At 39.5% G+C, this 23,629-nt stretch overlaps 1 protein-coding gene across 7 annotated transcripts in view; it reads right to left on the bottom strand.

Annotated features, from left to right (window-relative positions):
* rasgrp3 (RAS guanyl releasing protein 3 (calcium and DAG-regulated)) overlaps positions 1 to 21,261 on the bottom strand; it is a 38,177-nt gene extending 16,916 nt beyond the window's left edge. For 2 of the 7 annotated variants that reach the window (XM_034608306.1, XM_034608314.1), the window contains exons 1-3: positions 21,113 to 21,261; positions 2,360 to 2,497; positions 1,612 to 1,714 (exon numbers count right to left, since the gene is read on the bottom strand). In XM_034608306.1, the coding sequence (XP_034464197.1) occupies positions 1,612 to 1,714; positions 2,360 to 2,429 (173 nt within the window). In that variant the 5' untranslated portion in view covers positions 2,430 to 2,497; positions 21,113 to 21,261. Of the gene's footprint in view, positions 1 to 1,611; positions 1,715 to 2,359; positions 2,498 to 15,765; positions 15,945 to 19,485; positions 19,859 to 21,112 lie in introns of those variants that run through there. The other 5 variants (XM_034608311.1, XM_034608307.1, XM_034608312.1 and 2 more) reach the window with 5 other exon arrangements.
* Positions 21,262 to 23,629: the final 2,368 nt, after the last annotated feature.

Here is a 23,629-nt window from a genome sequence, read left to right as displayed (position 1 = left end):
AAAGGCAAGTATTTAGTATGTCATTGGGTGTATTTTGAGTATAATATATATATAATCAACAAAAAATGACAAGAGCTGCTTTGGTTATGAGATAGAGCCATCGGACTCCTGATATATCTGTGCAAACCATTTCAGGATCCTCACATCACTAAAATATTGCACACTTTTTTTTTAATTCTCTCCTGGAAGTGTGCTGATTGTCTTACACCTTCAGTTCTAACCTCGGTTCCTCTCTCACCTCCACACAGCTGGCAAAGTGTGAGCGTTGGATTTGTTTATTTCAAAAAGTTGCACTCGGTCAAAAAGGTGTGTGGACTCATTTCTGAAGCAATCTGACCATCTGACAAGCACTTCTAATAAAGCATAATATTGAACATTGGGAGGAAACCAGAGCACTCAAATGAAACCCATGCAGGCCCAGGTACAACTTGCAAAGCACTTTCTATTTATCAATGAAGCAATGAAAAAGTGAATTAAGGAAGGTATTTCCTCTCATGCTTGGCCTTTCTTTCTTTGAGGGTGAGATCTTACTAGTTCTTCTTGCTCAGCTCTATCAGAGACCCTATCATGCACATTTGCTGTTATCACCACTATCTACCCTCAAGCCAAATGTTTTTTTTATTCTTTGAATATAATTTCCTTCCAGTTATTCTGTCTTTAAGACCTGTTGTGCAACACATGAATCCCTCATCACCACCATGACCTCAGGATTTTGGGTGATTTGATTTCTGCTGCATGTACTCCAACACCACCAGACTCCAAGGAATCCTGAACAGTCTCCTGTCGTTCAGGGTTTATGTTTTATGGAAATGGTTCAAATCAGACAACTGTCACTGCTGCAAACTGTTCATTTCACTGCGTCTTACATTGAAAACATTGAGCCTTAGCTCTTATCTTTGAATTCATACAAGATAAATGCGATGTGCTGAAGTAAAAAGCCAAAATTACGAAGCTGTTATTATTCTCTCAAACTACATTAGAAATGAAGGATCTGTAATTTTTTATCCTGACCTCCGTTTTCACAAACAAGAGTCATAAGTTTAGCTTTTATTCCTGCAACGAAACACCGGTTACTTGTCCTTTGTACTGTACTGCATAGCAGATCACTCCGATGGTCTCTCTGGTTTCCCATTTACACAAGAATTACGTGCGGATTCAAGATTCTCTCTTTCTATCTATTTTAGTAAACCTTTGAAGGCTTCATTTAATGATTCACCAATGATTCTGTTATTCCTGCTGTGAAATACAGTTATAAATGTTGGAGACTTCATGAAGGTAGAGGCAAAGGAAGCTACCCTGACATCTGACAGCACAACAGACCACTTAGTGAGCCGATCCAAGGACATCCGCCCTGGACAGGATCAATATTGCTCATTTTACATTAACAATAGTAGTAACACAAGCAACTAGAAGAGAGCTGAGGGACTGAGGTGAAGTAAAACATGAAGAGCTTTACTAATCATCCCACTTCCACTATCAAAATAACATATTTAGATTGGATTTCCTGTAAGGCAGCATTCTACACTGGGTAAATTAGCTTGCAATATTATAACATATTGTTAAAGGAATGTGGTTGCATAAAAAAGTGCAGTATTTTGCCAGATGGGATATATCATCAGTAGTTTCCCTGCCAGCTCTGAGGATGTCACATACCAACGATGCATCAGCAGTAGGGTTCGAGGAAGCAGGTTGCCCTGCAGCTCCCCATTGTCATCTGTGAAGAGAGCACAAAATGTCACCGGATTTTAACTGTGACAATCACTATGTTAATGACCATGAGGGAAGTCATTGTATGACTTAATCTTAAAGTATAAGATGTGTGATATTCTTTCTTTTTCTTATCACCAATTAATACCTTTCCATCCTTTAGTGTGTTTAATCTTTTTGTTTTGTGCCATAGAAATCCCCTGTAAAATACAATAATTCTCCTCTTCTCCGACAAAGTCCTCAATGATATGACACTATCATAACTTAAAGAGCTCACAGTACCATATCACCCCACTAGAGCACTGCGCTCCCGGAATTCAGGATTATTTGTCTTCCCTAAATTCTAAAAGTAGAGTAAGAGACAGAGCTTTTAGCCATCAAGCTCCTCTCCTGTGGAATCATCTCCCACTTTCAGTTTAGGAGGCAGACCCCCTCTGTATGTTTAAGAGTAGACTTGAAACTATCTTGTTGATAAAGCTTATAGTTCGAGCTTGCTCAGATCTGTCTTGGACCAGCTGTTAGTAATGCTGCTATAGGCCTTGATGGGGGATAATACATGAAACATGGATCCTCTCTTTCCTCCCTTCCCTCCTCATCACATTAATTTGTCATCAATACATGTTATTGATTGATTGATTGATGTGGTACTCACCAAATGTTTGAATGCATTCATTTAAAAGAGCATTAAGAGATGCTGCCTTTCCCAATGTGGATGATCCCATAGTACCAAGCTGAAAGTAGGACAGAGGTCAGCACTTCTTCGCCACTGTTCTGGACTAGTCAGGATTGTCTTTGGAGCAGGAGAGAGAGAATCATCAGTCAGAGTAAGAGAACAGTTTATGAGACAGGAGTGAAACAAGTTATCTGAAGACGCAATGAAGCATTTCTCCTTATTATGTAGCTGAATTTAGCCAAACAGTAGCAGTAACAATCTGTTTGGAATCTTTATATGTCCACTTTAAACAGAAACAATGGAGGCACTAAAAAATCCCTTTACTCTCGCCAAATACCCTTTAAATGGGATATACTATACACTATAAGTTAGAGATCTTATAAGTTATTATTAAAAAAATGTAATCAGTATAAAAGTGTGTCAGGACAAATGAGACATACCTACATTGTGGCAGATGGCAGATTGCCACAATGTAGGTAATTAATAGGAAACACTGAAACACACGTAGTCATTCCCATTTAAAAAACAACATTTCATAGAGTAAACCACTTTTATAGAGTACCAGTATTTTCAATTTGAGTGGGAGCAGAAATTACACTACATACATAACTCACTGTTACTCTGTACATTGTATGGGCAGACATTAAAACCTATTAAAGCTTCCTGGCTGGATTTGTATTTGTTGTACTGTTGCGACAAATAGTGGTGTTAACAAAAATGTCAGAACAGCAAAAACCCTCCTGCAACACAATCTGAAACAAATAATCTTAAAGCAACAAATAAGTTGTGCCTGAAGTCATTCACTATTTCCTACATGTATACTTACACCATATTAACTCTAAACGCTTAAAGGTCTCTTGTGACTCAACAGCAATCAAAGACTTGTACAAAACTGTACTTAGAGTTTTGCCAATGCAGTGCTTGTTTCATGACCCCTCACTACCCAGTAAACTACGCAGTGTTCATTATGTAGATAAGAGTGAATGGGAGGACAAGGAAGTGATTCTGAACATAAAGATATAATTAAAACTTCTGGATTTATAGGGCAATCATATGATTGTTATGAGTAAGGGGTAGATGTAGTCCAAAACAAACATGAACAGTAGACACACTCATGTTTCTGCTACTACGCTGGTTGTCTGCATGGACATGTTTACATGTCTGTCACTACATATTAATCCAAAAGGCCATTAATGTTAAGCTGCACAAAGACGGCCCATGATGACGCTTGTCACATGTACTATCATGGCCACATTATATTAAAGGAGTAATATCAAAGAGTTTAATGGTAAAATTACATGGATTAATTACAGTAATTTAGTTACTGCAAAATCTATTGATGAAACATTATGGCTGATTATTTAACGAAGAAAATTATAGCTTCCTCCATGATATAGTGTGTCTTCAGGCACACATTTTGAGAGCTGTGGAGAGGCTTTTAAAATGATCTGCGTTTCTCTCATGACAAATGAGTTTCCCTGCTCAGAGGTTTGCTATGAAATGTTGGGTTGTATGTTTAAAAATGTGAATCTGTTATGAGAAACTTTCAAAGTGAGATTTTAAAGCTTTAAAACCAAGCTGTGTCCGATCCAAGTAGTTGAGATCCACTGATGTTTGTGGTGCACAACAATTGAAATATACTCTTCAGCTGATCACATTTAACCCAATATGTTTCATTTATGATGCTCAACATGTTTTTAGCTGAAACAGCTTCATGTCAGTGACATTTCTATCCACAACAAGATCACTGTATTTCTCCTCATCACCTGCCATTTGAATCCAGGATGTCACTGTTTATATCTGCAGGTTGGCTGTTGCTTGGTAATGATGATATTTAGAGTAGTGTTTCAATTATCAACAATGGTATTTGCTCATATACAGCAGGGATATATATAACTACAACAATCAAAGTTATACTAACAACAAAGAAATGTCTGAGTGTGACTTGACATTTTTAACATTCAACATTATAAATATTAACCAAAGCTAAAAGCGACCACACAACTGGGCCTTTGTTGCCTGAGCAGCATGAAGTGATACTTGTAGAGGCTGCCAGAGAAATTAACTACATGTAATAAATCAGGCTATATTGGGGGGGGATCATGCTTCTATTTGAGTTTAAAGCAGCAATAATACATTGTTTGGGCCATAAGGGGGGAAGCTGTGATACAGCATTGACATATTATCACCTCATAAAGTTGTTATGGCAACATGTTAGTGAACAGTTGTCTATTTACACACCCATCAAGACATAGAGCAGCGTTCAGCATTCAGTTCTCAATTCACTCGTTTTTAACACTCACAAATCTAAAGCCAAGATTCACTCTGTTTTTAACTTTAACTCTGCCAATACTGCTACTAGAAGGTTAGAGTGTGGTGAGAGTGAACCATACCAGTAATACTGTACACCTCAACCCAAAGAAAGGGTTAAACAAGACTAAAAACACTGATGGTCGGTTGATCATTAATTTCAATGTTAAATTGGCTGCAGGACACAACATATTAGAACACACTATATAACAGAGAGTACATTTATCTGAAAATAAGGTGGTGTAGTCTCTTTTACACAACCTCCATTCCATTATTACCACGTTTGTTATGACTAACAATAATTCATTCATTAGGTCATTCATTTTTCATTAAAGTATCAATAAAACAATGCTAAAACCCTACATACAATTAAAAGTCCTGCATGAAAAATCCTATTTTAGTAGTGAAGCATAATCAGCAAGATGTGGCAGCAAGCAGTGGTTCCACAGTAAAATGTCCTTCCAATGACATTATCATGGTAATGGTTAATGATGATACTGATACACTGTTTGTCAATGTGTAAGCAGCATTTTGCTCTAATACCTGGTCAAGGAGATGCACACATATGTTCTCTTCTCCATTCATTGCTTTTTGTTTAGTTTTGGTTTTTCAAAAAAGGGTTGATGACCAAGGGGGTATTGCATCAAAGTGGCTTTTCTGGTCTTTGATACGGAGGAGAAGATGCCTTTTATATATTTAATAGACAAACATGTTAAAAAAGTAGCTGATTAAGTTGTTGGTAAAAAATAGGACTACTTACTTCATTCCTGCAGTAAAATGTAAAGTTAAACCTAATTCAAAAATGCAGACACATTCAAAACATGTGTTACTTGGTCTTAACTCTTTCTTCCCGTATTTCTGTAATAATAATAATAATTATAACTTTATTTGTATAGCACCTATCTAAACGAGGTTACATAGTGCTTCACACAAAAGTCCATGGCAAAATGAAGAATCTGTTGTAATAAGAGATATTCAATAGCCAAATCACAACATAATAAGGTCAAGACCTTAAATTTGTAGAGAAAACCCAACAGTTCCCACTGTAGCTGCAGATAAAGTCATATTTGTCAGTCTTCCTACAAAAAGAACACTGTAGTTGGAGAAAAACAAAATTACATTTAGGTTTATTAGGTCAGTGGGTCAGAGAGGTTTCACACATACCTCATCAACTTATCAGGCTAAGTAACAGTACATGTATTGTAGGGATGTCAGTTCCCTTCACCATCATTTCAAACATACTTGACATTATTAAGCTTAATATCCAGAGTCTTACTGTATCTCGTGATTTGACAATTGATTTATTAAGACATACATATTTAAACAATGTAGGCTGTGGAGAGATATTAAGATCACATGTGAAACAGTTTAGTTTGTAATAAAATTCTCTCCCAGGACGGACACCCAGGACCTGGGTGTCTCCGGCTCTGCTCTCTCCCTGCTCTCATCCTACCTCAACGACCGCACTTACCGGGTAACTTGGAGAGGATCTGTGTCTGAACCTTGTCCTCTACTGGGGTCCCTCAAGGTTCCGCCCTGGGTCCCCTCCTCTTCTCTCTGTACACCAACTCTCTCGGCTCTGTCATTCACTCACATGGCTTTTCCTACCACAGCTATGCTGATGAAACCCAACTAATCCTCTCTTTTCCCCAATCTGAAACACAGGTAGCAGCAAGAATCTCTGCCTGTCTGACTGACATCTCTCAGTGGATGTCTGCTCACCACCTGAAAATTAACCTTGACAAGACTGAACTACTTTTCCTTCCAGGGAAAGGCTCTCCCACCCACGAGCTGACTATTACCTTTGACAACTCCGTGTTAGCCCCCACCCAGACTGCTAGGAACCTGGGTGTGACACTCGACAGTCAACTCTCCCTTACTGCCAACATTACTGCAACAACACGTTCCTGTAGATACATGCTGTACAACATCAGGAGAATACGCCCCTTTCTCACTCAGAAGGCGGCGCAGGTTCTGGTCCAGGCCCTGATCATCTCATGCCTAGACTATTGTAACTCCCTCCTGGCTGGTCTACCTGCTACTGCCATCCGACCTCTGCAGCTCATCCACAATGCAGCAGCTCGACTGGTCTTTAACCTAAATTCACTCACACTACTCCGCTCCTCCGCTCCCTTCACTGGTTACCTGTGGCTGCCCACATCCGTTTCATAACACTAGTACTTGCGTACCGTGCTGCGAACGGATCAGGTCCAGTCTACATCCAGGACATAGTCAAACGTTACACCCCAGCCCTTTCACTCCGCTCTGCATCGGCCAATCGGCTTGTTGCTCCCTCACTGCGAGCTAACCACTCAACAAAATCACGACTGTTTGCTGTCCTGGCTCCTAAATGGTGGAACGAGCTCCCCATTGACATCAGGACAGCAGAAAGTCTATAAATCTTCCGCCGCAAAATAAAAACACACCTCTTCCGACTATACCTTGAATACAATTTTAACTAACAATTTAGTAGCACTTATAGGGCACTTACTCATAGCACTTTGTAGTTTGGCTTTCTTGAAGAAATTGTACTTTCTTGATTCTTGTTGTTCTGGGTTTGTACCCTCATGGTTGAATGCACTTATTGTAAGTCGCTTTGGAGAAAAGCGTCAGCTAAATGAAATGTAATAATAGATGCCACTCCCTCCTCAGAATTTCTTTCCACATGTAGCAATATAATCCTCATCTGTTGTAGAAAACGTTCACATTCAATATGTCAGATATTTTCTCACATGACGTCTCCCTAGCCTTGTTGATCATGACATGTTTCCTTTCTATGTGAATGTCATATTCGACACAAACTGTGGTGAAAGATAATTTTCACTGTCCATTTTGCTGCCCCGTTTTTCTGTGTGTTCCTTTCTCCCTGCATCTTCCTATTGTGGGTTGTTTGTCCCTGTTCTGCTGTTTTTTGTGTATGCATATGTTATATGTTTATATATGAGATATATACCACTCAGCCTCTCTCCAATTCCACCTGCACACATGATCTGCATTCAGTAGTCAACAACTCACCCCCTGACAGCATTTAACCAGCAGCTCAAGCAAACAGACTCCGGCACTTCGTCAATCTACCCTTGTGGCCAGACATGTTACGGGTGCTTCCGAGAGCTCTGTGGATTGTGCTTGTTGCCTGTCTCACTTGTTCTGTCCACAACACCGCAGCTCTGCCTGCTTTCTGTTTGGCTCCCAGCCCGCTCTTCTTGGTTTAGACTCTGGATCTCAAGATAATCTCCTCAGATCTGGAGCCCAGACTTGTCTACCATCTTCATTGAACCCTGTTAAATTCTCATTGTCTCTGCTCACTCATTCAAACAGAGTCCAGACAAAAACCTGAAACTTGACATGTTATTTTCGATAATTGTTAAACTTTGATTTTATGACTTTGTTCTACTCCCTTGTGAAGAACTTAACTTGTGAAGAACTGTTATTTGGATTTTAAATAGTGCTCTATAAATATATTATTATTATTATTATTATTATTATTATTATTATTATTATTATTATTATTATTATTATTATATTATAAGGGCATAATATGGGCTAATCAAATAAAATGTTATTGATTGATTTATATGTGTTGACAGATGTATATAATGTAAAATATATTTACAGTATACAATTAATATATCCTTGCAACTTTTCCATACTGTAAACTACAGTATATTAACCCATATTTCAATGATATATTTGTATTTGTCTCTGTTATGTAAACTGAATGATAAAGATAAAGTTATTACTAATTATGTTATGCTATTTTAGAGTATAGCATGAGACCTAACATCTTAAAACAGTTTTAAAACATAGCAGATGCAGGATTTCAACAAAAAGGCTCTTTATATAGATAATTTTGTGAATTAATCCTGATTACTAACCAGGAAAAGGACCGAAACCTCTATGCTCCTAATAATCAGTGGTTTCTCTTCCCAAACACAATGTCTTACATAATCAGTTGAAAATGCAACTTTAGCTGACAATGAATCTTCACCAGAACAGGATTTAACCTAGTCCAGTCTCAATAAAACTCAAATCGATCCCACACGTATTGTGGTTTGTTGACATGCTGGGCCGTTTGGAATATCTGTATTGTAGCAGCCAACCACATCATCCAGGCAGCTGGATGAAGACTAGCAGTGCATTGTGGGAGCTGGGGGGTTTGGACCTTATAAGGGCTCAGTTTCTAATCAGCTGCCATCAGAGGCTAAAAAGACGTCACAGGCCAGTATCTAGTTCATTCTGTAATACTTGAAACAACATTAGCAATCATTGTGTCCGTGTGTCTGTGTGTACACGCTGAAAAGAATAAGGGCATTGTATAAAAGAAATGTGTAAATGGATAAGATCTTGAACAGGAGTAATCTTAGATGTGGTAATTCCTAGTGTGTCTGGTGATTTCAACACTAACATCACCACAAAGTTCTTATTGATAAGGAATTGGAGCACAGTGACATACGTTTTGACTCTGCCAAATTCTGAGCTTTATTTATGTGAATGCAGATAGAATGCCTAGCAGATATGATGATACATGAATGGCAGAGACACTGCATCAGTAAATACATATGAGAGTTTGTAGATTATGCTGCTGATGGAACATTACTATATGCACCAAGAGCATCAATGCTACATCGTTGGATAAAGGCCACTATGATTACTGACTATAATTGGGTTACTGGCATTTGTGCTCTCACTGAGAGCTTAGCTCAAAACTGTTGCAGATAATTATACACAAATGTACGTGATTTGGTTTATGATTTGAAAATGTGATCGTTTTTAGCATGTTTTCAAAGGCAAGGCTCACTGCGGTAACTGCCAGTCAGCAGGTGAGTTCTTAGATTCTCCTGATCAGACAGTCAACAGCACTAAATTGTGGCGTGCTAAGTTTATTATTCATTAAGTCCATTATAATGACTATGACATAGTGATGGCATAGTAATCCCATGCAGTTGATCTGCAGTCTAATTATAATAATACTGCTTATGATCAGTTATTTATTTGTAAAATCTTTGTGACTCCAGCGATCATAGATACACATGACAAAAGCATTAAACTGACCTGCTGTCAGTTACCAGAATTTCATTTACCAATGTGGGTCTAAATGATGTGCAGGATGACATCACCAAAACTGTCCAATCAGTGAGTGACCAGAACTTATATGGAACAATGTTCTGTTTTTTGTTTTCCCAAATGAACTAAGCTACAGGTTGAAGGACCCATGACTTGAAGAAAGGAACAAATATTGTGTTCATTTATTTATATTTTATCTTTATTCATCTATTTATCAAATGTCTAAATCTCTGTCTTTTCTCTTCGTGTAAAATGGTTTTAATTGTTGATGACACAAAATGACTCATCCTGCAGTCAGGGTCCTGTGCTCATTCTGTGTCCAATGATAGAAGATTTCTGGCATTTTTTACCTCCCTGCTCGGGGATAATTTCTGTTAGTTAGCGACAGGCCCACAGGGACCTAATCTGCTCAACTCATTGGTTAAATCTACAGGAAAGTGTATGATTCTGAGGCTACCCACTGCACCCCCAATTTAAACTTTGCAAAATATAAAAACTGATTTGAACTAAGAACCTTTGTCTCGCTGAAGCGCCACCATTTCCTCAGCTTCAGCCAATCACACCACATCATATCAGCGTACAGCTGGCAAACCAAAATAGAAGGCAGAAAGAACTGGTGCTGACGTACTTTCCAGGGCAACTTGTTGACCCTCCCAGCAAATGAACCAGTTTCTGTTACACAATCACACACTTTTGAATGATCTCTTTCTGTCCAATGAAATCACTTAACAGTAGAGTTTTACACACATACATTCGTACAGTGCATCTATGGGGAGAGTTTTTTCTATGAAAAGGCAAAGCCTTCAAGGGCAATTTGCGGTTCAGCTTCTTGCCCAAGGACGCTTGTGGAATGTGGAAGACTGGGATCAAACAGCTCACCCTCTAGTTAGAGGATGACCCGCTCTACCCCCTCAGTCACAGCTGTGTTCTGTGATTGATATTTTCACTATTTTCAGATGTTCAGTAAAATCAAAACCAACATGAAAAAAATGACTCGTAATCCAGCCCTCAAACAGTTCATTAATAGGACAGGATATTCTATGATTTTTAGGATGGTCTAACCCAAGAGAAAGGAGTGTCATTTACAAAATGAAGAAGAAGAAAATGTATTAATGCCCTTCAAAAGAATTTGCAAGAGAAGCTCAGCGTCAAAGAGTTTGGACCCGATCAGCTAGACATTATGGCTATCTCTACTATTACAAAAATATAAATGTTTATTTAGCTCAGAAATACAAATAAAAGACTTCTTATTTATTTAAAGACACTGTTGTAATACCTTCATATATTTCAGTCAGACAACTCACGTTCAAACATTTACTGCAGCAGTAGAACAGGTTTAGTGTTTGGTGTCTAGGCTCCAACTTAATCACTCCCCCGTATGATTACACAGGAATGATGGGAGTGATGAGCAAATACTTGTAACCCCCCCATCGGAGCCTGCAGGTGGATGCTGGGGTGGTGGAGGGGCTGGAGCAACTGTTAGCCATACTGCAGCAGCAGTGCGAGCAAAGGGGATGATGGGAAATTTCTCTCTGCCTAAATTGACCACCTGATAAGGTGGGTGTGTATTATAGATGGTTGTGGAGAGTGAGGTATGTCACATGATTGGAGTAGCGCAGCTGGAGTTGGCTGCCTGAACTAGCTCGCAGACGTCGCTCCATGTTTGCTTGATTTTTGGTATGTGTATATTTTGGCAGACAATGCAGTAAGGAGTGATGATCAGACATTTCACATGATGCATTTATTGCTCATTCTTCCTACAGAGCTCTGAGAGCCAGTCCAGCTGCAGCTGCTGTGCCGGCTCTCACTGGGGGAAGCTGTGGACATGGTTACTGCCTGAACCACAACTGCAGCTGTGTTTGAATACATGTTAACCCTTGGTGCAGCATCTGTCAGGTATGACATATGTATCACCAATACACTGCAGAAGTTTAGAAATACAAGAGCTTTAATACAACATGCAGCCAGCATGAGTGCGTGTTAATTCACTGCACACACACAAGACCAAGTTACTGTTACACTCATCAAAAAGTAAATGTCTTACAGTCAAAACAACCAACGCAAAACCATGTCTACAGCCACAATGTCAGCGACAGCAGAAGCTACACATGCTTTAAGACCACCACAGTAGTGAAACAGTTTAGATAATAGATAGATAGATGCTCGACAACTAAATAGGAATGTATTGAAGGATTCAAAATGTTTGACGTCGGTCTTAAATCAGTGAGTCCCCATATGAATACTGCAAAAGGATTTTCTTCCTCCAACCATTCCTCTCAATCATGCAGGCCGTGAAAAGATGGGGGACAAAATTTGTACCCCTCATTCTGTGCCAAATAGAGTTAAAATATGTAGCTTAGTTAAAGTTCGTATTCAGAAGCCTAACTTCAGCTACTCAAACAGTAGTGCTGTAGTAGTAGTAGTAGTGTTTTAGTACATACAAATACAAATGTTGTTACTGGTCTGCAGTGAAGGGTCAAAAACACAAAGATATTTTTGTACAACAAAGGCTGGAGAAAAAACTGCTGTAGTGTTCATATGGGAACTATTGTTTTAAGACAGAGTTTAAAAATTCTAAGAAACATATATTAATGATTAAATAAAGTCTTGACCAGCTCTGAGCACATTCAGGCAGATCAGCTGAGGACGTCCCAGCTGACATCCAGATAGATATAAAATCATTGCAGTCGTACAATCCCTGCAGGGAATTACTCGCATTCCCCACAGTCTGGCTCACTCATTTTATTTAATATAAGTGACTGCTTTTATGTCCTTCCTGTTAAAATACATTTTATGTGCTGTTAATTTATAGACAGTTCAAGACACTCAAAAGTGACTTACATAAAAAACACCAAATAATAAAAGTCCTCTTTATGACTGGCCTTGCTAGATGCTTTTCAGGGATTTGCAGCCTTTCCTGACATGTGTCCTTGTTTCAATGTACTGTAATTTACTTGACCTCAGAAGAGTTCATGCAGCCAGCACACATGGCCTACAAGCTGATGTAAAAGTAGAATCTGCACAGCAGTAAAGTTTGGCGTCCAGTTTCTGATCTCATTGTTCCCCACAAGGAAACATGGAGTTGAATTATGCCTGTGGAGCGACGATGCTAACTCAGGGTCCAGGTGAACACTGAGGTGTAGGTGGGGTTTGGAATCAGTGGTTCTTTCCCCTGTTAATACTCACTCTTTGTGAGGGTTAAGGGCAGAGGACGTCGCACCTTGTTAAGCCCTATGAGAAAATCTGTGATTTGTAAATATGGGCTGTACAAATAAAATGTCATTGATTGATTGGCAGCAGCAGATGCAGTTCAATGCTTTGAACAACCATGCGGAAAAAGAATGAGCAGAGCACTGATGGTTTAAGTCCACCACCATGACCTAAGAGGTGTGTTGCAGTGAGAGGAGTATGTCAAGATAGTGCAACAGTGGATTCAAGTTGGGCTGCCTGAATTACCCTGCAGGCTTTGCTTTATTTGTCGTGTGAATGCATACTTTTGGGTCATGTCTCCAAGCACATGCTGAAGGATTGATTGTCCATCCATCCATTAGTTACTCCTGCTTATCTTAGGGTCCCAGGGGGCTAGAAGTTGTCTGTGCCTTACACGTGGATCAGAAGTAAAGGTTGCTGAGAAATTGAAGAACTTGTCAAGCCCATCCGTGCCAAAGCATTCACAGGTCTATTCACAGATCCACCCTAGCAACCAACAGACAAGGTGAAACATCCTCAAGTCAATTCTCAAGAAAACAAATGAAAAAGAAATGTTGTAACTTAAAACCTACACAACTAAATTATACTTTTCAATAACAAAAGAAATTGGGATTTGTAACAAGCAGTTCCAGTCACCTTCATGCACTGACATTCAAAACTTGCTGATTTATCTTTGCACATTTACTTTTACACAAGTGACAATACACATCATTTCAGCCTTTTTATTTTCCAGTAAGTCTCTACCCAACACTGTCTCCACCAATGCAAACACCAACCCTAATAACTGGTTTACGTTTATGGACACTTATGGTGCTAAGAGGACATATCCTAAAGATATTTGCTAAATTGATTTATCATTAAATCTTCATAAATAATTGTTTTGTTCTGTGAGTTTCACAAAGTGAAAGGGAATTTTATAATCATAGAAACACTTTCAAAGCGAATCCCAATTGAGTAAACCCCTCTGGTCCATTTCTTTTAAGCCATGACTATGCTTTTGATAATTGAGTATTTTAAGCTGATGGCACATGTTGCTCACTGCATCTGCCTTGTACTTATGCCATTTAGTATGTTCCTCACACAAATTATAAGAAAACATTTCTGTATCATCATAACATAACATCTGCACTTAATGTCACATTGCCACAATATTTATAGTGAGCAAACATTTGAGCATCAGAAAGACATGGAGAGCATTACATAACCTTGTCCATTCTAAAGAAGGGAAGTTGAGCTGCTCTTCTGAGGAGACATGTTCTCTTTGTAAGTGGCTGTGATGCTAGTAGCCATGTGCTGCCTGCTCTCAACGTTTGTTCATAGAGAGTTTGACATTACTTAACCAAATTTCAGCCAGCCTCTTCTCTCTGTTAGGCAGATCCTAACCAGGTCGCCAGTCGATCACAAGACGAACTCAACACACAGTATTCACTCTCAGATTCACACCTTAGGCTTGTTTACAGTCTCCCAACCACGGATGTATTTTGTGTGTAGGAGGAAACTGGAGCCCCAAGTGAAAACCCACACAGAAATTCAAACTCCTCACAGAAAGCCCCCCCACCCCCCAGTCAAAGTATTTCACAACAGTGCTACAATGGGAGTCTGAACAGTGCCTGGTGTCAGACTGGTCCTGGCTATGACATAAAAGGCTTCTGGAGTGAATTTGATTTCAATGTAGGTCACTGTATAAATCAAGTGTTTACCAAATGCACTCGTAAATATAAAATGAGAAGAAAATCTATACAAGTCAAGCAATGACATTAAATGTTGCTACTCACAGTCTGGTGCAGACATGCATCACAAGCAACCAATGGACAATTATGAAACTGGTGTGTGTGTTCTCTTTCATTTTTGTGTGTGGACGTCATGCTGCTCCGTGTGTCAAACATTAATACATTATATGTCAGTTGCACAAGGATACACATACTAACACATTGCTATGTTTTTCTTCCCTTTGATTTCACAGCTTGGCTGTGCATGTTACAGTCAGCTGTGCCCTTTAGCATGACTTGTGCTTTTCTGCTTCCACAATGGGTCACTCTGTCTCTACCTCTGGTTTGTGGATGCGTCATTGTGTTCTTATGCATAGTCCAGTGACATACACTGCTTGTAGGTACACACACACACACACACACACACACACACACACACACACACACACACACACCTAATTCTAACCCTAAAACCAAGTCTCAACCCTCAAACCAACCTTTGAATTTGTGAAGACCAGCCTAAATGTCCTCACAAAGTCAAGAAGTCCTCATGATGTTATTCAACCAAAATTATCCTTCATAACTATAAAAAGACAAGCACACACACGCACAGACACACACACACACACACACACATAAATTATAATTACAATAATACAAAGACATAGACCTGCACACAGATTCAGTAGATTGTTCTTAAAAGTCTGGGCTCACATTGAAGTCTGTTTAATTTTCTTCACAAAAAACAATTACAAAATCCTCAGACACAACTGTGATGTAGTGTTGTTTACTTTTGCTTCTTATCACACACACACACACACACACACACACACACACACACACACACACACACACACACACACACACACACACACACACACACACACACACACACACACACACACACAGACACACACACACACACTGCTTCTGCCGAACACTAGCCTTAACTACACAAAATGAATTCATAGCTGAAAATCGAAGCGTGATCTGTAATGTTGTTTCTCTTTCTTGCAAATAACGTCTAAAATGCTGTCACAGAAATCAGCAAATATAAATGTCACCCAAACTACACAAACAGTCAGATCTTACCGCCTATACAGCAGCGTGTCAGCAACCATCCAAGTTAAAGATCAGCCCTTTCAATGAGATAACTGTTACTGCTGCCGCATGCTGCAGGCTGCTATTGGCTGGGAAGCAGAGAGACTCCCATGATGGATACTACACTATGACCTCCTCCTCTTGTTGGTAAACACAGCAGCCTGGAGCAGCAGCAGTCCTGCCATGTGACGCGCACTCACACACACACACACACACACACACACACACACACACACACACACACACACACACACACACACACACACACACACACACACACACAAACACTTTTGTACGTCTATCTTAGTGAGTTACTTCAGTTTCACACAAACACACAGTCAATTGCTAGTAAGCTCAACGCTAACATCAGCACAGCTTATGTATTGTAAGAGGCAAATAAACATGTTTAAATAATCCAATAAATTCAGAAATGTTACATGAATGGAATGGTAGTTGTCATGGTTATCTGTTAGTTCAGTGTTTCCTGTTTATTTTGTAGTTCTGATCTCCCTCATGTGTCTCAGTTCACTTTACTTCCTGCCTTTGTGTTTCCCTCCAGTGTTGTTTGTCCCTCCTTGGTTTGTTTCACCTGCTCGCTCTGTGCCACCTGTTTGTTTGTCATGAGTTCGGTTTGTATTTAAGTCCACTCCTCAGTTCTGTCTTTGTCCAGTCGTCTGCTTTGTTCCTGTCCGCTTGTTCTCCCTGAACAGTTTGAGTTTCTCCTGTTTATCTCCTGCTGTGCCTGCCCCTTAGTCTATTTTATTTATTTTTCAATAAATTCAGTTTTTTGGGAATGAATCCACCTCACTTCTGCACTTGGGTCCACCTGCTCACCGAATCGCAACAGTAATAATGTGAAGACAAACTAAAAGGGGTGAATAATATGTGTAGAGCTGAGGGGAACTGGGGAGTTGGGTTGATCTATGAACTGTCGTGATTAGCCCCTCCTTATGAACTTCCTCGCTGTAGCATGTTTGGTGTTTCCTGTTTAATTTTTGAAAATATTATTCCTGTTTTATTTGGAAATCAGTGAAAATGTCCATAAACTGTCTTGTGATGTTAAAGATAGTGATTAAGAAAAGATCCAGGCCAAAAATGAATCAGTTCCTCCCAATTAATGAAAAACATTCTTGGTGTAGGTAATTATACATTATACCTTTGTTCTTATGACATTAGTATTATTATAATTGTGGTGTTTTCTTATTACAGCCACTTATTCAGAGATTTTCCACAAACTCTGTCTTTGGTTCATCTTTCATTTAAAGGAAAAAGATGGCTTAATTTGTTTCAACCTTGTTTTTACCCAGCCTGCATCTCTCTCATGCAGGTCAAACGCAATCAAATGCTCTTAATACTTTCACCCATTTAGCATTTTGAAAAGCCTGCATCCTTTTAAATAAAAGTGCTTTGATTCATACAGTCACATACATTTGCCCAAAATGTACAATAGCCTTTTTACAATGTAACACAAAACATTGGGCTAATGTTTTCTACCCTTTTGTCTTTCTTTCTTTTCTTTCAAGGCCTGACTGGCACTGGAACTCTTTATGCCATGCTATGGCATAAAGGCACCATCTGAAAGCACCTACTATTGATGGTAATGTATGGATATACCCATAAATCTGTATTTTCTTACAATTCATTAATAGTGTGCCTATTATTTGAATGGACAGCTAAGCTCCAGTGTTCCTGCAGCAGTGAGGGTTATTCATTAAACCCGTAGTCGCACTGTGGTCAAACTGCAGCCTGGTAAATAGGATTCTGAATAAATGGATAATGTTCTATGAATTTAAAGGAGTAAGAGTCAAATTACCATTTTCTCAGGTAACAACCAATGAAATAATTATGCTAACTAGAGTTTGAATGTGTCAGCCGTACTGCTGCTCATTATGAATGTATGCAAGTCCTGTGGATTGTGTTGAATGAGGTCCTGTTGGCACAAAAGTCTGTCCACATGTTCACATGTACATGTTGAATTAGAAAATACTGCAGTGTCACACACATGTCCATCACCCTACCCTACCACCAGTTACTGCTTTGCTGTTTATGTGAGGGTGTGAGACAGGGTTGGAGTAAAAGTGCATACTGGATGATTTCCCTTTTTTAGTTCGGCAATTTATTACAGAATCCATTGGTTGAACATTGAAATTAAATGCAAATATTTAAGTGTAAGAGAATGTTGTAAATGCTACAACCACAAAGACAGAGCATGAATCAGCTGTAATAGAACAAACAGAAGAGTTCAGTTATTTGCCACCTATTTATGGTCACCTTTTAAGTAGTGTCCATTGATAAAGTGCTTCTCTAGTCTGTCAACCACTCAAAGTCTTTTTCAGTCACACTCATGCATGTAGTATGAGGAGCAGATAGGGGTCAGTGTCTTGCTCAAAGACAACACATTCTGGATGAACTAGGTATTGAAACCTCTGATCACCATGTGTCCCTGACAGCCTCCTCTCTGCTTGTAGCGGCCACAGTGAAGGGTACACATCCTGCTCATATAGATTCTTAGCTGCAAATGTTTAGTCCTGATGGTGGTTTTAGCTGAATCCCAACTGAATCCTAAAGTTAATCTCCAGGGGTCATGAATGTACCCAGCAGATGGCGAGCTGCTAATAAGATCATGGGAATTTTGTCTGCAAAACTGACATCTTGTCATTAAGGTGGGTCTAGTGGAAAGTCATGATGTGTCTCAGATGGAAACAGTTCAATATGAGCAATCTGTTGATTTGATGTGAAAACAAGTCTGAAAACAAGAAAAGAAATCAACAGCACCTCAGGCCAAACACCTATTAAGAAACATGGTGTCAGGAGACATTTCCCAGTAGAAATCTTCAGGCCACAGTAAGAAGTAGTAAAAGACAGACGTTTGTGGCAAATTACAAAATGCAATTCTCTCAAATCTCTACACAACACAACTGAACTATACAGAAACATAACTGTATTTGGTCCCCATAGTCTGTCACGATTACAGTACTTACTGAAGTCAAATTAACACCAGATGAAACAATTTAGTTTTGCTTCTGGATTCTGAAAGACTTCACAGCGGCAATATTTCAAAGATTAAAGCAAAGATTTCCATCTGCTAATCCACTCGCATGTAGAGCCGACAAAAGACTGAGTCTTGGGATGAAGTTTGCATCTACAAGAATATCAGTGTAGATATAAATGATCAAAAGCAAACATAATGCAACCCTCTGTCCAAACTAATACCACAATTAAAGGTGAAAGAAGATAATTGTGTAATTAGTTAACAGAAGAAAAAAGGAGTGTGTTGTCAATGTCTGAATAAATATACTGTTAATACAATCGGGGGAATTTAGTGAGTTCACGTTTGTCTCCTCCTCTGGGACACACTAATTACACTCATAATGAAGACAGCAGGACACACCATGGAGAGCAGCACACGATATACACACCATCATGTAGAAGAGTGTGTAGAAGTAGTCTCTGTTTCATGTAGTGGAACACATGTACAGTACCATATGACAATTAGTGACAATCACTAAATGTCTGACAAAGAGGAAACACTCTCCATCCCAATCAGCAATATACTGACTTAATATGCTGCATATTAGAGTTAAGCACAAATCAGAAAATATGTTTCAGGTTCTAATTTGACAAGGTAGTAATTGGAGCCGACAGCAGCGGATTTTTTAAAGTTATAACCAATTTCATTTTTTCATTGAGGCAACTGCATGTGCATCTTACCTGATTTGTGACCTCCAATTTGTTGAGATCTATCGGTTGACCACACGAATCCACCTTCTAAACATGTTCACGTCTAGATCCAAGCTGTCTGTTTAAACCCACATCCAAACGCAAGACTAGCTGGATCCACAAGGACTAGCATAGCTATCCAGTCAGCGCTCAAGCGAATATTTCCCAAGTCTTTCTTCAAATGCTCCTGTGTCCCTCTGAAGCCCTTTGTCTGTCTCAGCCATATACAGCACTGCTGCTGCGTGTTCAGCCAGAACTGATCCCAGTGTGTGAGCTGTTTGTCTAAACGGCCACTAGACTTCCTTCAATTCTTTCCAAACTTAGTTTTCCTGCCTGTGTCGGTTGGTTTCCCTGGACTGAGCTAAATATAGGGACCACACAAGGTAAAGTGGAACAGAGCAGAGCAGGAAATGTATCACAATATGCGTGTGCGCACATTCATGTTTGTTTCTGTGTGTCTTCCTGTCTCAGCAACAGCAACAGTCATGATGAATGAGTCCAATGACATGTGGTTAAATGTTAAGTTTATCAAGGGCCTAGTTTAGCTGACTTCATTTTGGTGGTATTCATACTAGTATTAGTATTGGTATTATTATTAGTATTAGTATATTACTACCGCTTCAGTCAGCAGGGTGGAGTGTGTGTGTGTGTGTGTGTGTGTGTGTGTGTGTGTGTGTGTGTGTGTGTGTGTGTGTTCATGGATTGTTGTTGTGTGAGAGGCTGAACCATCCCGTGTTCCACTCTAATGACGTTGTGCACATTGTTTTGTCTCTGGGTTTTGTCTAAAAATGTGTGCCTAAACAAAAACACTGACGGCACATCCTGCTGCTTGCCTGGACAAAAAGAACTCACACTTATCCAGCAAGGGGCAGCTTCTGTAAGGACACTCCAATGTAACCATTTCTACTAAATTTGACCCTCTGCTATTGATTCCTTGTTTCCCAAGGATGTTTCTTAAAAAATACATTTGCTGTTGCGGTCAAGCTTTACAGAAATGTTATTAAATGGGACCAGTTGGGGTTTATAATGAAGATATGTTGTTAGTTCATGTATTTAACAAGTATCAAATGATACAAAATGTACCAGACAACATGTTTGTTTTCCACCAGTAACTGGTCTCACAGTACAGTCTGCACCTGTTGTGACTCCAGCATTATCAAAGTGCTTCATGATTCTGTTCAGACTCTCATAGCTCTTGGTTAAGTTTAGTGGAAACTCCTGGTCTGGTTTAAAACATCAACAGCCTGTTAGATGAGCCTGACCGTTGCCTGCACTGCAGCCTCTCCACAGAATGAATGTTTCTACTGCACAACTCTCAGTGTTTTGCCTACTTTGTCACACTAATTATAACCCACTACACTCATGGTATCACCTTTTGTTACTGAGCTTTCTCTGACTGCTGCATAACATTATGAAACAATTATAAACTCAATCTAACATTTGATCATGTGCTCAGTTATAGTTGACTAATGTACACTAATGTTAACTTGACTCCATTAAAACACAGAAATCCTACATTACAGTGTGGTCAGTGACTGCAGGGTACAAAATATGATTACCTCCTGAATCCATACTCCTCTCATCCTGGACACAGATCTGTGTTAAAGGAAACACTTACCTCACTGTGATCCAGACAAACAGAACTGCCAGGTTAGTCCCAGCTCATCAGGACCACCACTGACACACACAATGACTTCAAGTGCTGCAGGTTAACTGTCTCTGCAATAACTCAAAACACTCTCCCCCTTATCTCTCCCTCTCCCTCTCTCTCTCTCTCTCTCTCTCTCTCTCTCTCTCTCTCTCTCACACACGCACACACGCACACACACGCACGCTCACACAGTCTATAAATAGATTTTGAGTTTACTGGAAACTAAGGATGGTGTTCAGGACAGCTATGCAAATATCAGTTACAGATAGAGATAGAGTCACAGAATCTAATCCAGAGGAACAATGAACATATGAACATGTTCTTATAAAACGGAGGACAAAGATGAAGAAATAAAACACGGGATGGGTCTGCAGCAGTGTAATAGTGTCACACAAATTCTGCCTTTCATTTCAAGATTCACAATTCACATGTCCACAAGAGGTTTTTGTGAGGTGGACTGTAAATATCCTTGATTCAGGAAACTGGAGTTGACAAAATGAGTTCCATTTAGCAGCTGCCCTGGAGCTTTAAAGTTTTTTTTTTATCACTTGATCTTCCTCAACAGACAGAGTTTAAACCAACATGGGTCCATAAAGTGGAGATTTCCACTTCGGCACTTCCATGGCAACTGGGAAACCCCCACCAGCTGAGGGAGAACATGTGATATGATTGAGAGCTCCAGAACTGGACTTTGTGGCTTTAGGGTATAAGATATTGTCGGCCAGTCAGTTGGACAGATTGTCTTGGAAGTTGGTGCAGACATGATGAATCCTGGTGACAGCGGTGATGTCCTAACTTTGTCTAGAATGCGACCAGCTGGTTGACACTTTTTATTTCTATCTTTAGGAGGGATCGCCATCGTTACGACGCAGCTCGTGAGAGGAAAGGGAAGCAATACTTGCAACTTTCACACAAATTTTAAATACTCATCCTCAGATTCTTAACAACTTCAGATCCAAATTACTTCAGCTTTATTGTAGAGCTGGACCAGGTTCCACTGCCATCAGATTCATGGCGTAGGCAGCGAGTGGCCACACCTCCAGCAGCTAGAGTTTTTGTATTCAGGGGTTCTCACATCCCAATTGGCATAGACCCCAAAACACTACGAGAAAGGGTTAGAACACTTGGAGAGGGGGGTCACTATGCTTCCTCAAATGTTTTTATAACTTGAAAACACTAGGTGGGCCTGCAATGTTTTTTCATTTAATAAATGAACATACTATTAATAGCATGTAGAGAGAGCAGTGATGATAAGGCTACCATGTGACCTTGTGAATAGTGCATCTGTCTGCAAATACACCAGCACCTTCAACCAAAAACTTACTAAACAGTTATTTCTTCTTTTTCCACAAGACCCATTCCTTTCATCTCTTCCTACTCTCTTTGTTCCATGAAGTAAAGCGCTGATGTGAAACATCTGTTCAGGTTCAATACTTTCAACATTTGCCTCTTACTCTCATTTGAAAGGACAGGGCAAAGGAACTTGAAATTGAGCTTGTTTGTGCTCCTGTGTAAATCAGAGCCTGAATGATGACGGATGACTTTCTAAAGATGTTTGGTGTTTGTTGGGTTCTGTTGACATCACTGTAAATCCAAGCTTCACTTACGCTGCTGCCAACAAAACAACAAGCTGCTTTGAAATCCACCTTTCAGTCCTGATTTTTAAAAAGGTGTAACTTTGCATATTCTCCGCAATGATATTATGTCAGCTTTGTTTTTATTGGTTCGACTTTTTAAGACGTTCTACCTGTTGTCACGCTCTAATGGCTGTTTTGCTGCCATGATTGCATTTTTCCCTTATACAGGAATACTACATACATTTATTCATTTACTAACCTAAACCTGATTGAATCAGAAAACTAAGACCAAGTCTTGACCCTTAACCAGCTCTTTAAAAGTGAATCAGAACGTAAGGACCAGCTCACTTTGTAGTTTCCATTAGTAGTTAACTATTTCCTCATAAAGTACAAGTACTCCTCTCTCTCTCTCTCTCTCTCTCTCTCTCTCTCTCTCTCTCTCTCTCTCTCTCTCTCTCTCTCTGTCTGCTCTGTCAGTGTCTCTGCAGCTTCTTTAATTCTTACAGTCTACCAACACATTGTGACCAGAGAAGGAGATTCTTCTTTCATTCTCCATAGATAATTCAGAGGTTAATGATAAATCCCAAACCAGATAGTAAAGATAGTAAACTGTAACACATTTGTTATAGTCAACATGTATTAAAAATGGTTTAGCCCACTTCAATTTTCTTTCATAATAATACCAACATAAGTGATATAAAGCATGCAGTATTATTAGAAAATGTAAGGTGTGATTTAACACACATTTAAGGTTAGACTTAAAAAGGTCCTCTTTGACAACACTTATAGTTCATCGCTGGCTCAGCTGAGTCCTGAACCATCTCTTAGTTATGTTGCTATAAGCCTAGACTGCTGGGGGAACTCCCGTCATGCACTGATCCCTCTCTCTCTCTTAGTAATTATAATT

Source organism: Hippoglossus hippoglossus, chromosome 15 (genome assembly GCF_009819705.1).
Source record: "Hippoglossus hippoglossus isolate fHipHip1 chromosome 15, fHipHip1.pri, whole genome shotgun sequence".
Lineage (NCBI taxonomy): Eukaryota > Metazoa > Chordata > Actinopteri > Pleuronectiformes > Pleuronectidae > Hippoglossus > Hippoglossus hippoglossus.
The sequence above is the reverse complement of the archived record's forward strand: the minus strand, read 5'-3'. Positions and strand labels throughout refer to the sequence as shown.